This window comes from Lemur catta, chromosome 7 (genome assembly GCF_020740605.2).
Source record: "Lemur catta isolate mLemCat1 chromosome 7, mLemCat1.pri, whole genome shotgun sequence".
NCBI classification, from domain to species: Eukaryota; Metazoa; Chordata; class Mammalia; order Primates; family Lemuridae; genus Lemur; species Lemur catta.
The window spans coordinates 108,094,420-108,110,260 of record NC_059134.1 but is presented as its reverse complement, the minus strand read 5'-3'; the positions used below and the strand labels follow the sequence as shown (position 1 = coordinate 108,110,260).

The window sequence follows — 15,841 nt, the reverse complement described above, 5'->3', positions numbered from 1 at the left end:
AGTAGAATAGAAACTAATTTTGTTCTTTGTAGAATTCAATCTGTTGATCACGACTCACTGAAGGCCAAGGTCATGGGATCCCTTTCCACGGACTCTAACGGTTAAATCTCTTCCTGTCAGCTCCAGCCCAGCCCAGGCCAGGTTCAGGGACAGGAGGTGCCATTGCCCGGGACACAACGAAGCCGACCTGACGTGCCCACATGGGCCGGTGTCGGAGCTGGGCCGTGGTCCCACCCCAGGAAGGAGGGAAGGTTCTGTCCCGGCATCACAGTGTGGCCTGAACTTGGGTCAAGGGAGCCCGACAGGCTGCTGGGAGCAGGCTAGGTCTTAGGTGAGTGACGCTTCTGCGTCTGAGAGATTCATTCTAGCAGCATCACTGCAGGAAGCCCTGGTTGGTGAGTGACAGTGTGAGGACAGGAGACAGGCTAGGAAGTCCTGGAATATTCTGGAACATACTGGTTTCCCAAGGAGAGACTGAATAGGGTAGAGTCAAGGGTGTGATACCCTTCAGAGAGGGCAGCTGGGACGGAAGAGAAGGTGCTGCCACCTCCAAGGTAAACCCAGGGACAAATGTCCTCAGTCCTCAGACTCTTCCAATAGTGGGGGACACCCATGTACCCCAAGGTCCCCTTTCCACATTCATGCCAGGAATATCTACTAAAAGATAACCACACCGAAAGAGACCAGCATGCCGGGAGACCCCGGGGCATCACTAGGGCGCAGAGGTACGAGCCCAGGTCTAACCACAGGGAAGGCCGAGCCCGCCCTTCACACAGCGCCCCGGGCACGGCGAAGGCAGAGGCCACTCGGTCTGTTTCAGCCCAAGAGGGGTCGCTGCGAGAAGAAAGCTTCTTGCACCAGGAGCTACAGCAGAGTGAGGAACTGAACACGGCAGACAGGCAGCTCCACTGTAGCCGTGTGGCAGTGAGTGCCAACACCCTCCCCGCCAGCACAGAGCTTGCAGGGCGGGGACATATCCTGGCAGCAGCCCCAGACGTCCACTCCACCTCAGTCCGCGTGTCCTGGTTTGGCAGCCAAAATCTGTACACCTGCCCGAGCTGTCGTCAGGCATGAGTTATCAGAAATGGGGTGGGGACGTCTGTGTCACCATCTCTCGTGTGGGTGCAGCCATCGCCCTCCTATTTGTCCCGTCTGTGGAGCTGGAACACGGGAGAGAGGGTGTCAGTACTCTGCACACACCCAGGTGGGCCAGCAGGTTGCAGGGCCTGGTCAAACATCTACCTGCAGACAAGCAGAACGAGCTTTTCTCTCTTTGGGTCCAAGCTAAGGCAGGCCCAGCAGGCCTGGCAGAACAGGGTAGGTCAGTGCAGAGCCTCATTCTAAGGGACATTAGCTCCCCCGTCAAGATGTGCTGACTGATGCTCAAGGGAAACACTGACTATCTGGAAAAATCACCCCTTGGATAACAATTCTTTTTTTTTTTTTTAAAGCCAAAAAACCCTAAAATCACAACCCATTTTACATAAATGTTTTCGACATTTGATGGTCTTTATTTTCCTCTACTGAGTGAGATGAGAAATAGCACCATCCTATACCTTAGCCCTAAGAGCCAAACTCTGAAATGAAAGACTAAAAATAATAGTGGTGATGATGCCTAATAGGTGTATATTCTCTGTCTGGTTCAGTCTTGGCAAAAAAAATCAGGATTCAACCAGAGGCTGGGGGCGTGGGGAGGTGTTTACCAGCGTCGGTGAGAGGAGAGTACCAACCCCATGACCCCAAGCTGCAAGGCAGGCACAGACGTGGACAGGAAAAGGATCAGAATTTCCTAAGACACCTCCCTTGGGGACAGCAGGAAGAGCCAGTGTGATGTATTCTGGTGAAACTCCCTGTGGACAGCGTTAGACCTGCCTGTCAGCATTTGAAATCTAAACGGCATCGAGGGTCTCTGGCGTCCTCCGCTCAGCAGACTGTCATAGACCCACAGCTTTCACACTGATTTCCTCCTAAGAGCTTCACCCCACACAGGTGCAGGGGAATTCAGCTCCTCAAAGCTCTGTAACTTGTATCTCAGAATCCCACACCAGGCCTCAGAGGGGAGCTGCTGGCTGCTTTATTCCGGGCAGCACAGGCAGCAGCCGGCGGTGTGTGGAGACTTAACCGCCCTGACTGCCTGACCGTGTCCCTGCTTGGCCGCTGTGAGTTGTGTGCCTAGTGTCAGTTTCTTCACCTCCAAATGGAGGTCGTAAAAATAACACCTGGGTCAGGTCCAGGGCAGTGCCTGGTACAAGAGTCACAACTACACCATCAGCTGTTACTGTTTTAGCTAACAGGGGTCCACACCGGCTGGACCAGACCCCGCGCAGTGAAGGCGGCTGCCCCTCTGAGTGCCCTGCTCGGCAGTCTGTACCTTCCCGGTCTCCCGCTGCATAAGATCCCGCAACTCTTCCGTCCAGCCTAGAAGCTCCACCAGCCTTTCCACGCCGTGAACCACGTCCCCCAGCTGAGCCACATCCCTGCTGCGTGGACGCCAGGCCAAGGGCCCCACCAAGTCTCGGTTGATGAGCAGTCGCGGCACTGAGCTCCTCACGGCCTCAGACAAGCTGGCAAAAGGCTCCACCTGAAAAACGGCCCAAATGTGAGGGGCACAGTGTGGACCCCACCAGCCCTCAAGACACTTCATGCCACAGCCACTGAGGCCTCAGGGGGGGGCACACTGGTCAGGTCTCACGATCCAGGGAAAACCCCCCACCCGTCTCGTTTCTTCAGTCGAGCTCCTGCAGCTTGGCCCGTGGGACCTTGTTTCCTCCTCCCCGGCCTTCCTCTCTTAACTGCCTCCAGCGGCTTCCCACACGTCCTGGCTTCTCCCTGTCTTCCTGCCTCCTCTGCCCGTTCTCCCTGCCACGCTGTCTCCAGCACACCACAGGGGGACAACAACACACACTCACTGTGACACCACCACCCGCGTCTGGCACCCAGAAAAGCCGGTGCCCCCGAGGGTCCCGACACGCCCAAGGCTGAGCTCCTGTCCCATCTCTCCACCGTCCTCACCACCCAGACTCCACTGAGGCCTCCCTCACTCCCTCTAGGCCTCTTAGTCCAGCTCTCAGAGGAGAGTTTCTTTTACAAGTAACAAGGTAAAAAGATGTAGATTAATAAATGGTATTGAGACTGGCTCCTTAGCTGGGAAAAAAAATGCTCAATTCTTACCTTTCATTGAAAAACTTTCAAATAGATTAAAGGTTTAATAGTAAACAAAACAGTTCTTGAAGAAAAGAATTTATAAGTCAAAGCAGGGAAGAACTTTTTAGGCATGTCAGATAAGACAATGCAAAATGATACCTTTGACTATGTAAATACTATCACACTGGTATCTACATGAAACTATGTAAATACTATCACACTGGTATCTATATGAAACTGCTATGCAGAAACTTTAAAAATGTTACAAACCTCTCATCACCATAAACAAAAATATACACATTTGTGGCAAAAAGTTTATATTGCTAATTGATAAACTAATTTAATATAATTTAATTTATATTGCTAATTTATAACCTAATGAAAAATGAGCAACAGATACAAATATACACCCCAAAAAGAAGAAACACAAGTGGCCAATAAACATATGAAAAGATGAATTTCATTCTTTATTACAGAAGTGCAAAAACTCTCACATGCACCATTTATTTTTAACCAATCAGACTGGCAAAAACTCAAAAAGATACATACTTTGGTATTGGTGAGGATGTGGAAAAATGGCCACTCATACACACTTCGTGGCAATATAATTGGTGTATCTTTCTGGAAAGCAAGTTCTCAGTATTTATCAACATTTATCCTTCAGAAGTACTTGCATGAGTTTGTAAAAATATATACACATGGAGACTTACTGCATTTTTAATATAAAAATTGTATACTATTTATTTTTATTGTCTACCAATAAGAAATTGCTTAAATAAATTGTTTTATAAATCCACAAACCCTTATCGTAAAACTCTCGTGGCTTCATGTGCTTCAGAATTCAGAATTTTTGATATGTTAGAAAAGAGCATATAGGTTATAGACCATGTATGATATCACATCTAAAAGAGATCCGAACCTAGTACTCCATAATCAAACACATTAATATTTCTTCCACAAAGCGTACAAAAGAAACTCTGTGTGTGACATCAGATTATTCAGTTTATACATTATTCAGTTATAGAAAAGGACCTCTCAGCTGGGACCTCGTATCCGGATAAGGCAGGCTGTTGGTGTTAACAAGGCAGCTGAAGGCTGGGCACGGTGGCTCACACCTGTAATCCCAGCACCTGGCGGGGCTGAGGTGGGAGGATCGCTGAGCCCAGAAGTTTTAGACCAGCTGGGCAGCATCACAAGACCTTGTCTCTACAACAATGCCGTGGCGTCAACCTAGCTCACAGCAACCTCAAATTTCTGGGCTCAAGCAATCCTACTGCCTCAGCCTCCTGAGTAGCTGGGACTACAGGCATGTGCCATTGTGCCTGGCTAATTTTTATATTTTTTGTAGAGACAGGGTCTTGCTCTTGCTCAGGTTGGTCTCGAATTCCTGACCTCAAGCAATCCTTCTGCCTTGGCCTCCCAGAGGTCAGGATTACAGGCATGAGCCACCGCGCCCGGCCCATCACCACCGACTACCTGTGTCATGTCTCCTGCCAGACACCCCTCACCTCCGTCAACCCTTAGCTCCAGTGATACCTTCCTGACAAGGCACAAACAGAACAACCAGGTTGATACTGCGGCCCATTCCGAACCCCTCCCCTCTCCATCCTACTGGCTAATTTCCCTATAACACAGATCATCTCCTAACAAGCTACACAGCGTCCTGCATGGCCGTCTCCCTGGGTCTGCCCAAGGCGCGGCACAGGAGGCAGCAGAAGCGACTGAACAAACGCACAGCCCTCGGCCCCCAGCCCTCAGACCCTCTGAGCAACGGTCTCTCTGGCCCTTCTGGCCCTGGGTGCCAACATCTAGGCAGGCACCAGCTCAGCTCATGGCCTGATTTCCTGCTCTCATCACATCTTTTACAGCTTTCCCAAGCCTCACACCCAGATGTAGAACAACCACTCGAATATGGCCGGTGGGTATCTCCCAGGACCCTCAGACGTGTGGGCGGGGCCAAACTCAGCCCGCCTTGCCCCGAGTCGCCCCTTACCAGGAAGTGCCCTGACCCTGCTGCCCAGGCCAGACCCCTCCTTCTCCCTCCACGGTGTCCCCAGGCTGCTAGTCCAGCCCACTCCATGCTGTCCCTACAATGGCCCACAGCTCTGCTTTCAGGACTGGCCTCCTGGCACCTGCTTGCTCCAATCCCCAGTCCCCAAAGGTCTCTCTGCCCCCCCCACCCGTGCAGCTCCATCCCTGGGCCAATCTCTTCTGGCGTGTAGGTCTTCCTGGTCTGACCAGGGAGGCCCCTGCACCCCCACCTTCCCCTCACACAGGGCCCCACCCACATGCACGGCACCTGCAGCCAGTGGCTTCCCGCTGTCCCCTGTCCAGGCTGCACCTTCCTGTGCCTGGAGGCCCAGCTGAGTCCACTCCTCTTCCAAGGGTGGCACCAACGCCCTGGCCCCCAGCGGTGGCTCCCGTGCACCCTGCCTCCTCCCCCACGCAGGCCCGGCGACACACCTCCAGGGAGGTCCCAAGGATGAGCAGCAGATCCGCCATGGGGAAATCAGCCACGTGCAGCAGGAACCTCGGGGGCAGCGGCTCCCCGAAGAAAACGATGTCGGGCTTCACGACGCCAGCACAGTCCGGGCAGCGGGCGACCCTGTCTGCCATCACCTCTGCCTGGGGAAAGAGAGGAAACGGGCCCAAGGAAGATGCTGCGGCACATTTGAAAAGGGAAAGGCAAAACAATTTCTTTTTCTTTTCTTTACGAGACCACTAGGAACTCATAACTTCTTAAGAAAGTTTCAACCATTCACAAAAGCTGAGAGTAGTGTAATGAAGCCCCCATGTACGAGCCTCAGCGATCACCAACATGTTTCACAGCCGATTGTTTCATGCAGCCCTGCAGAATTCGGGAGGGGGCTTGAGAGTCTTTAAAGGCAAATCCTGGACATCAGGTAAGTTCACTCATAAACACTTCGCCAGATATGTAGGGTCTCTAGCACTGTGCCCGGTACGTGGGGTGGCTCTCAGATACTCAGGTGCTGTAGAAATACCCGGTAGACCACATGGTCCTCCTTCAGCACTCTGTAGGCATGTGGCCGACAACAGGCATTATGCAGTGAGAAAGAGGATATAAAACCTGTCCCTGGTTTGAGCTGGAGTGACCATGGCATTGTCTCAGCCCCAGGAGGCTGGCACGGTTAGGAATAGCAGCATACTGCCAAAAACTGCTCCCTGTAGGCCAAGGTAAAGTATATGCAAATTATTAATGTATCGTGCAGTACCTGGATTAATGCCTGGGGCCACTTGGAAAAGGAAGAAACTTGGGAGAAAGACAGGACTTTCTAAGATAAATCTTTACTGCTAATGGGATTTGGTTTAGCAGGCTGAATCCAGCAAGAAGCAGCAGGAAAAAATGGACCAAAGATTTCAGATTATTACCAGATAAAGATAATAAAACTGAATTGTTTAAATTAAAAGAAAAAAAAAAAAAACAAGGCCGGGTGCAGTGGCTCACGCCTGTAATCCCAGCACTCTGAGAGGCCGAGGCAGGAGGATCATTTGAGCTCAGGAATTCGAAATCAGCCTGAGCAAGAGCGAGACCCCATCTCTACTAAAAAAATAGAAAGAAATTAGCTGGACAACTAAAAATATGTAGAAAAAATTAGCTGGGCATGGTGGCGCATGCCTGTAGTCCCAGCTACTCGGGAGGCTGAGGCAGGAGGATTACTCGAGCCCAGGAGTTTGAGGTTGCTGTGAGCTAGGCTGACACCACGGCACTCTAGCCAGGGTGACAGAGCAGGACTCTACCTCAAAAAAAAATAAATAAATAAAAATAAAAAAATTTAAAAAAAAAGGAAAAAAAACAAGACGAGCTTGAAATATTTATTAAAGATAGAAAACTATTAACAAAACTAATCTAATGGACTTGAAAAATAATCAAATAGAACTTCTAAAAATCAAAAGTAGAGTAACCAAAGTTAAAACTTAAAGGATTTTAGTCTCTACAACAGAATAGGATATTGATAAACTGAAAAACAGATCAGAAGAAATTATCCATAGTGCAGCACAAGGAGGAGCAAGATGGGAGACACAGAGGGGCAATCAGGAACCGCAGAAGAGGGAGAAGAGCTAACGTATGTTTAATCAGAGTCCATAAAATGAGGGCCCAGGGAGTGGGGCAGGGTCAGTCAACATCTGGAGAGATAATGGCTGAGCATTATCCAGAAATTCTGAAAGATACCAATCCACAGATTCAGGAAGTCCTACAAATTTTAAGCAGACTAAATAAGAGGAAATCCATATAGAAAAACCCAGCACAGAGAAATTACAAAACTCCAAAGACAAAGAGAAAAGTCTAAAAATATAAAAAGAACAGATTCTAAAGTGTTTATGAAAAGGCAAAAAACTCAGAATAGCCAACACAATATTGAAGAAGAACAAAGTCAGAGAGCTGACACTACTTGACATCCAGACTTACTGTACCGCTACAGGAATCAAGACTGCTCTGTTAGTCAAAGAACAGACAAGTAGATCAACAGAACAGAGCAGAGAGCTCAAAATTGATACACACATACATGCATTGTCAACTGACCTTTGACAAAGGAGCAAAGGCAATTCAACGGAAAAGGACAGTCTTTTCAACAAATGATGCGGGAACTGAACACACACATGCTAAAAACTGAGCCTAGACACGGACCTCACATACTTCACTAATGTTAACTCGAAACAGATCAAAGACCTAAATGTGAAACAATAAAGCTCCTAGAAGACAACATGGGAGAAAACCCAGATGACTTTGGGTATGGTGAAGACTTTTTAGATATAATACCAAAGGCATGACGCACAAAAGAAAAGATTGCTAAGTTGGACTTAACTAAAATTCAAAGCTTCTGCTCTGTGAAAGACACTGTCAAGAGAATAAGACAAGCTACTGGAACAGAATACAGGCAAAAAATGTTTGCAAAAGACATCTCTGATAAGAGACTTATCTAAAATATACAAAGAACTCTTAAAACTCAACAGTAAGAAAATAACCCAATTTAAAAATGGGGAAAAGAGCTGAACAGACATCTCACCAAATAAGACATACAGATGGCAAATAAGCACATGAAATGATGCTCCACACCCTATGCCATCAGGAAACTGCAAATTAAAGCAACAAGATGCCTCTACACACTTATTAGAAAAGCCAAAAGCCAAAATACTGAAAACACCACATGCTGGTGAGGATGTGGAGCAACAGCAACTCCCTCCCATTGCTGGTGGGAATGCAAAATGGTGCACTGACTTTGGAAGACAGTTGGCCATTTCTTACAAAACTAAACATATCTTACCGTATGATCCTGCAATCACAGTCCTTGGTATTTACCCAAACGAGCTGAAAACTTATGTCCATACAAAAACCTGCACATTAATATTTACAGCAGTTTTATTCATTTGTCAAAATTTGAAAGCAACCTACAAGTCCTTCAGTAAGTGAATGGATAAACTGTGGTATCAGACAATGGAATATTCTTTTTTTGTTGTTTGTTTGTTTGTTTGAGACAGAGTCTCACGCTGTTGCCCCGGCTAGAGTGCCGTGACGTCAGCCTAGCTCACAGCAACCTCAAATTCCTGGGCTCAAGCGATCCTCCTGCCTCAGCCTCCCGAGTAGCTGGGACTACAAGCATGTGCCACCATGCCTGGCTAACTTTATATATATATTTTTTTAGTTGTCCAGCTAATTTTTTTCTATTTTTTAGTAGAGATGGGGTCTCACTCTTGCTCAGGCTGATCTCGAACTCCTGAGCTCGAGCTATCTACCCGCCTCAGCCTCCCAGAGTGCTAGGATTACAGGCATGAGCCACCGTGCCTGGCCTGGAATATTCTTCAGAGCTAAAAAGAAATGAGCTGTCAAGCCATGAAAAGACGTAGGAGGAGAAACCTAAATGCATTTCACTAAGTGAAAGAAGCCAGTCTGAAAAGGCTGCATTCTGTATGACTCCAACTCTATGACATTTGGGAAATGGCAAAACTATGGAGACAGTAAAAAGATCAGCGGTTGTCAGGGGTTGGTGGGGAGGGAGCCATGAATAGGCAGAGCACAGAGGACTCTGAGGACAGTGACAGTGCATACATGTCATACATTTGTCCAAACCCACAGAATGTCCAACACCAAGAGTGAACCTTCACGTAAGATACAGGCTCTAGATGACGATAATATGTCAGTGTAGGTTCATCAGTTGTGACAAATGGGCCACTCTGGAGGGGGATGTGGCCAGTGGGGGAGGCAACGCATATGTGGGGACAGAGAGATCAGGGAACTGTCTATACTTTCTTTTTTTTTTTTGAGACAGAGTCTCACCCTGTTGGCCAGGCTAGAGTGCCGTGGCGTCAGCCTAGCTCACAGCAACCTCAAACTCCTGAGCTCAAGCAATTCTCCTGCCTCAGCCTCCCGAGTAGCTGGGACTACAGGCATGTGCCACCATGCCCAGCTAATTTTTTTTTTAATATATATATTTTTAACTGTCCAAATCATTTCTTTCTATTTTTAGTAGAGACGGGGTCTTGCTCTTGCTCAGGCTGGTCTCGAACTCCTGAGCTTGAGCGATCCTCCTGCCTCAGCCTCCCAGAGTGCTGGGATTACAAGTGTGAGCCACCACGCCCGGCCAGAACCATCTGTACTTTGTACTCAATTTTGCTGTGAACCTAAAACTCCTCTAAAAAATAAAGTCTGTTTTATAAAAAAGTACAAAAAAAAAATACCCATCCTAAAATCTATATCGAATCTCAAGGGACCACAGATAGACAAAACAATCTTGAAAAAGAAAAACAAAGTTGAAGCACTCACACTGCCTGATTTCAAAACTTACTACAGTTCGAGACCAGCCTGAGCAAGAGCGAGACCCTGTCTCTAGCAAACCTCCCTAAAATGTAAACCCTTCACATCATTTTTAAAATAAAAAAAAATGTTCACACTATTATTGTACTATTGTCCTTGCAACTTGACACTTACAAATACACTTTACCAGGTCGCCCCCACCGCCCCTGTGAACAGCAGAAGGGAGACCACCAGGGGGGCAACTCACCCAGAAGTCCTCCCCGGGGAAGGGCCTTCGACAGATGGTGCAGGTGGCAGAGGCAAAGGTTCCATGAGCTTCAACCAGCTTTGAGGCGGGGATGCCAGATGCTGAAATTCAAACCAAAGCCAAGTGTTGCTGCCTCTGGGCGAGTGCACAAGTCCAAAAGTGCAACTTGTGGGCCTGACAGGCCTCCTGGGAGGCAAAGCCTGACATCCCTGCCTTTGTCACCTCTAGATGACGCTCCACCAACCGGAATAAGGCACAGGGGCCAAGGGGCTCCTAGCTGGAGCCAAATCACAGTTAAAACAAAGCCTGTCAAAACAACCATTTGATGTTACTATAAGTTCAAATAAAATTATATCTAATACCTAGGAACACATTTTCTATTCTTTAGATACCAAGTAAAAATGAGGCTATAAATATCATAGATTTAAAAAAACAAAAACAACTGCTTGGTGGGAAAAGACAAAAAACGACTTGTTATGAAAGTTGCCTGGTTCCACAAGACTGCAGGGGACATGGACAGGGTCCCCACAATGGTCCCAACACAGAGATGCCGAAGCCCACAGCCAGGCACGCCTGGGTTCCCAAAGGCCTGCCCTGCTGCTGCTCTGGCTCCGAGCTATGGAACCTTCCAGCAAGGAAACATGTTCCTGAAGTTGAGGTGACTCTTCTCCTCAAATGACAGAGTGTCTCCAGACCGGCTGAGCTGCCGCTGGCTCCCTGAGAGCTGACCGTCCCTGCACCTGTCTGTGTCACTGCACGCAGGGCAAAGGCCCACTGAGGACTTCTCTAAGGAGCGTGGCCGAGGTCGGCACAGTCTGTGAACTGCTGGTTTGGGCCACCACGTGGACATAGTCAAGAAATCATCACAGACTGAGTGTGACAATATTACAGAATGATTAGTGATTCTTTAGTGTGACAATGGTATCAGAGCTATGTTTTTAAAAGTCTTTACCTTCTAGAGATACTCACTGACGTATTTCAATATATTATTTCTAGATTAAGTTTGTGATGTGAGGGGTTTGCTTCGAAACAACCTGGGGGTTTGGGAGGACACAGAGGAAACAAGGACTGGCTGTGCGTTCATGACGCAGACAGTGAGGAGGACATGAGGGTTCATTACGTTTTTCTCTTTATTTTTGCGTTCGAAAAGTTCCATGATAAAATTTTTAAAAAACGGACCATCATACCAGATTAGCAAAACAACGTCAACTTCAGTCCTGTCCAAAGTGCACAGCCCAGCAGGTATGCCGGGAGAACAGGTGGTGGCCCTTGGACACACAGAGGACATTTTTGGGGGGGACACAGGCGTAACGAGTTGGCGCAAAAATAGTCCCAAAGATGAAGCACAAGCACCAGGCTCCAGCCCTCCCTGACGGGAAGAGAATGTGGGAGGCAGACAGCTCACCTCTCTCAAGGCCGTCAATGTTCTGTGTGTAGAGTCGCAGAAGCAGCCCCTTGTCGTGCAGCAGCCGGAGGAAGTAGTGAGTGAGGTTGGGCCTGCAGTGCCCAGGGCACAGCTCCTTAGCCAAGGCGAAAAATGGCTTGGGGTTGTGAAAGAAAAACGTCAGTTCAAAAATGGCCTCAGGGTAAGGGATGTCATACTGCTGGAGGTTGCTGTAGAGGCCGCTCCCTGGAGATCTGCAGAGAGAAAAGAAGACTGAGCCCTTCGGAAGAGCCAGGAAGTGGAGTAAACGGGCAGCCCAGAAGGCAGGGGGGCTGCAGACAGCACCTGAAGTCCGGGATGCCGCTGGGGGTGCTGATGCCGGCCCCCACCATGACAACCACTCTCTGGCAGGCTCTGGCCCGAAGCAGCTCGGCTATGTCCAGCAGGGAAGGCTTCCCCTTCTCACTGTTTCCTCCACCTCCAAAGACGCTTGAAGCCGTCACAGAAAAGGATATGGGCCTTCTTCCACCTGGAATTCTGACAGAAAAAGCAGAGTGGCAAAGGTAACAGATGACGACCAATCTCGTGCTACCAAGAACGGGCACAGCTGCCCCTCCGCACCACCCCACCATCTAGAATGACCACGCACTTCTCCCCAGCCCTTTAAAACAACCAGCTTCCTCGTGACCGCTGAGCAATGGACAGCAGTCCCAAGTGAGAACTCAGGTTCATAGGAACCGCACTCACTTCATAATTCCATTATCAAAAGCAGGTGCTGAGGGAACAGGTTCACGCTGAAGGCTCAAGCCAGAGCCAAGAGCATCCTTTTGTGGGGGCTCTGGGCATACTTTCAACAGAGCTGCACACGCTAACAAACCTGAGATGTGACGAATATACAGTTACATTTAAAGAAAATTAAAAGGAGACCTTATGCCGGATATTATTATAGCAGGATGAAAAGTGGGCTCTGGAGACCATTCCAGAAAGAAACTTTCACCCCCTGATAGCCAGGGGTTCAAACTGCTGCAGACAGTTCATCTTCAAGGTCTGCAGCCATTCAGCAGCCAAAATTAAACAATCAGGCGAGACAGCGGGTGGGCCGTAGCTCTAGAGGGCTTCTCAGGTCACCTCCAGAAGCCAAGACACTAACAGGGTTAACTGTTAGGAGTATGAGATGGGCTTTCATAGGAAAACAGCACAAAACACACAATAAACAAGTCACAGGCTTCAATAAGGCCCTAGGACTGTGTAAATGACTCAACACCTAGGAGAACAACAGGAAGGAAAAAAGCAACACAATAACACAAAGCCTGGGCAGTACCTGAAAACATCCCACCAAAGTCTGCAGCTGCAGGCACGAGACACTAAAGCCCCACGTGGCCCTGAAAGGCCTCCTAGGTTTATTGACTCTGAGGGCCCTCGGCTGGCATCTAGCCAAGCTCACCATCCTCATCTCCAGGTATCGCCCTGGCGACCTGCCCTGAGCTCGTGACCCTCAGCCCCAGTGCACGGCCCCTCCCTCACACCCCAAGGACCGGGGCCACCATGTTCATTCTTCCAGCTGGCCCCATGACACTCCTCCAGGACGTCTCTGTCTGTAGCAGGGAGACCGCCACTGGCCGGAAAAGAGATTCCACAGATCAATCTGACAACACTCCCCAGATAAACGATGAATCTAAAGCAAACACAGATGTAAAAACAGACAACTGAGAACATTTCTTTCACTCACTTGTCACACAAACAAGAAATAAGCACCCGAAAAACACATCTTCAGATACATGTCAGTACAATTCAGAATTTATCTTCTAGGAAAACGATCCTAACTCACTTTTCTGTTTGCTCTTTGGCGTTTTGTGTTTCCCTTTTGCTCCCTACAAAACCAACACGGCAAAATTTTCCTTACACATTGCTGCCACGGTCTCCCCAAAGCTCTCTTTTCCCCACGGGATCCCAATGTCTTAGTACAACACATCCCACCCCAGTGACAGTTTTAACGCCCCATTACTCCTTACCCCTGGTTTCAGCCAAACAAAAGGTCTCCCTGAAGGCTGGTGTTCCTAAGCCCTTTTCCCGCCCAGCTCCCTTGAGGGGTGCATCGTGATACCTTGCGCTTAGTGGGCACTCAGCTCCGGAATGCTAAACCTCCAACGGGGTTTTCTAATGAAAACCGGCCAGGCAGACGGGAAGAAAGGGAAAGCCATGGCTCCAAAACCATCCCACCATCTATTAAAGGCCCCACCTCACACAGCACTTAGGACATCTATCCACCCGAGGTCTTTACCCAAACCAGTTCCTGGCTCCTCCTGAATGTAAACTGCTATGAGAGACACGAAAGGTGTGAGAGGAAAATTATTACCGCTGCCAAGTGTGTACCGAGTGCGAGGGATTACGCAGGCACCTGAAGCCCGCCCTCAACTATGCCAGTGAATGTCTGCAAGGGCTGCAAGACACAGGGACAGAGCTGTACCAACCGTCCCGAACATGCTTCCGCTGCGTGATTTAACACATGCTACGTGGCATGAGATTTGCTGGGAGTAGGGCTACCCCGAAAAGCAGGCATGGGTGCTGCCTGGGAGAGAGTGGAAGGGCACAGAGGATGGATTACACACGAGCCTCAACTCTACAGTCCAGGGGCAGCAGATCCAAACCACAGAAAGCCCATGCACACGGACGGCCCCTCACGGGCAACCCCACGCTTCCTGTCTCAGGACAAGTGGTGGCAAGGCCTTGTCTAACGACAGTCAGTCTTGCAGACTATTGCCAGTATCAGAATTAGCCCCACGCAAGCCAGTGTGTGCTTGCCCTGGGCCCGCTCTGTCCCCAGCACCTAGAACCGAGGCTGGCCCAGAATGAAGGTTTCTTAGATGAACCAATGACCCCTGGGGATCTCGCTGTCACACTCGTCACCAGCATTTGCAGCAGCTGTGTCAGACGGCACCAAGTGAATGCACCATCATCAGATCTTTACCCATCACGGGGCATTCGTTTCCCGACAACTACGGGCCTCAGGACCTTCCCACACGCGGGCTGTTTTCAGGAAAGGGTTCCGCAACGTGCAGTGACGGCCGTGACCACGCCGCCGGGAGTGTGACCGCACGACCTTCACAGAGGACGGTGACAAGGTTAAACGTAGACGCCTTTAGGTGCAGCAGCCCCAATAAATACTAGAAGTCTATCCCAAAAGTGAGGTGCAAACAAGGCTAGCCTCCACAGCATTTTCTGTAATAAGGAAAAACCGTAAACTATTTCCATAAGGGAATGGCGAGGTAAATCACGAAACACCACGTGGGCGGCTCCTACAGACGAGCGGAGACGGAACAGACTCCAGGACGTGGTCCGGCAAAACGGCAGGCGACGGCGCGGAGGCCGCCCGGGGAGGGGCGAGGGGTCGAGGACCACCGCGTACCTGCGCGGGAGAACGGGCCCCGCGAGCCCGGCGTGGGCCCCACGAAGGCCGCGCGCTGCCGCCCCGGCGCCCGCGGAACCCCACAGCCCGAGCACGAGCGGCGCGCGCCGGCCCCACAGCGCCATCTTCCCGCGGCCGCCGTCCTCGGGCGCGCAGGCCCCGCCCCCGCGCAGGCCCCGCCCCCGCTCAGACCACGCCCAGAGCCCCTGCCCCGCCCCGCGCCAGGCCACAGCGCCATGTTCCACGGCCGGCGTCCTCGGGCCCGCCCCGGCCCCGCCCCCGCCCCCTCAGGCCCCGCCCCCACGGCGGCATGTTCCACGGCCGGCGTCCTCGGGCCCGCCCCGGCCCCGCCCCCGCTCAGGCCCCGCCCCGAGCGCCCCCGCCCCGCCCCCACGGCGCCATGTTCCACGGCCGGCGTCCTCAGGCCCCGCCCAGAGTGTCCCAGCCCCGCCCCGCGCCGGCCCCACGGCGCCTTGTTCCCGCTCCCGGCGCCCCCAGTGGGGGCAGTTCCCGGGTCTAGTCTCTGACCTTTCACCCGAGAGACCAAATCAGGAGCCTGCTCTTCTCTGCCCTGCGCTCGACCGTCTTTCCACCGGGATAGTGATGATAGCTAATACTCCCGGAGCGCTTCCTGGAGTCAAGCATTACATTTACACTTGCGACACCACCGGGAAGGCACTATTGCCATCCCCGTGTGAGGGGGAGAAACTGCGGCTCTCGAAGGCTCACGCCACAAGGCCAGGGGACGGCCGACAAGACCGCAGGTCCCACACTCTTCAATGCCTTCCTGGCACGGCCTGGTGCGCGGGAGGGCCGCAGCACACGCGGCAGAGGATTCCCCCCCGGGGCGCGGCGCACGCCGTTCCCCTGACAACCAGAGGGCCGCCG

General features: G+C 50.7%; 1 protein-coding gene across 3 annotated transcripts; it reads right to left on the bottom strand.

Annotated features, from left to right (window-relative positions):
- Positions 1-2: 2 nt before the first annotated feature.
- On the bottom strand, positions 3-15,823 carry SIRT3 (sirtuin 3). 3 transcript variants are annotated; one of them, XM_045558593.1, is made up of 7 exons: positions 15,482-15,821; positions 11,893-12,084; positions 11,569-11,801; positions 10,164-10,264; positions 5,608-5,769; positions 2,372-2,581; positions 3-1,160 (listed from the first exon to the last, which is right to left on the bottom strand). In XM_045558593.1, the coding sequence occupies exons 2-7, from the start codon at positions 11,937-11,939 to the stop codon at positions 1,140-1,142; spliced, it is 774 nt and encodes a 257-aa protein (XP_045414549.1). In that variant the 5' UTR covers positions 11,940-12,084; positions 15,482-15,821; the 3' UTR covers positions 3-1,139. The 3 variants fall into 3 exon arrangements, with proteins under 3 accessions (XP_045414549.1, XP_045414548.1, XP_045414550.1); XM_045558592.1 differs by lacking the exon at positions 3-1,160 and having other exon boundaries at positions 1,491-2,581; positions 15,482-15,823; XM_045558594.1 differs by lacking the exons at positions 3-1,160; positions 15,482-15,821 and adding an exon at positions 14,954-15,057 and having other exon boundaries at positions 1,491-2,581.
- Between the last annotated feature and the right edge of the window lie 18 nt (positions 15,824-15,841).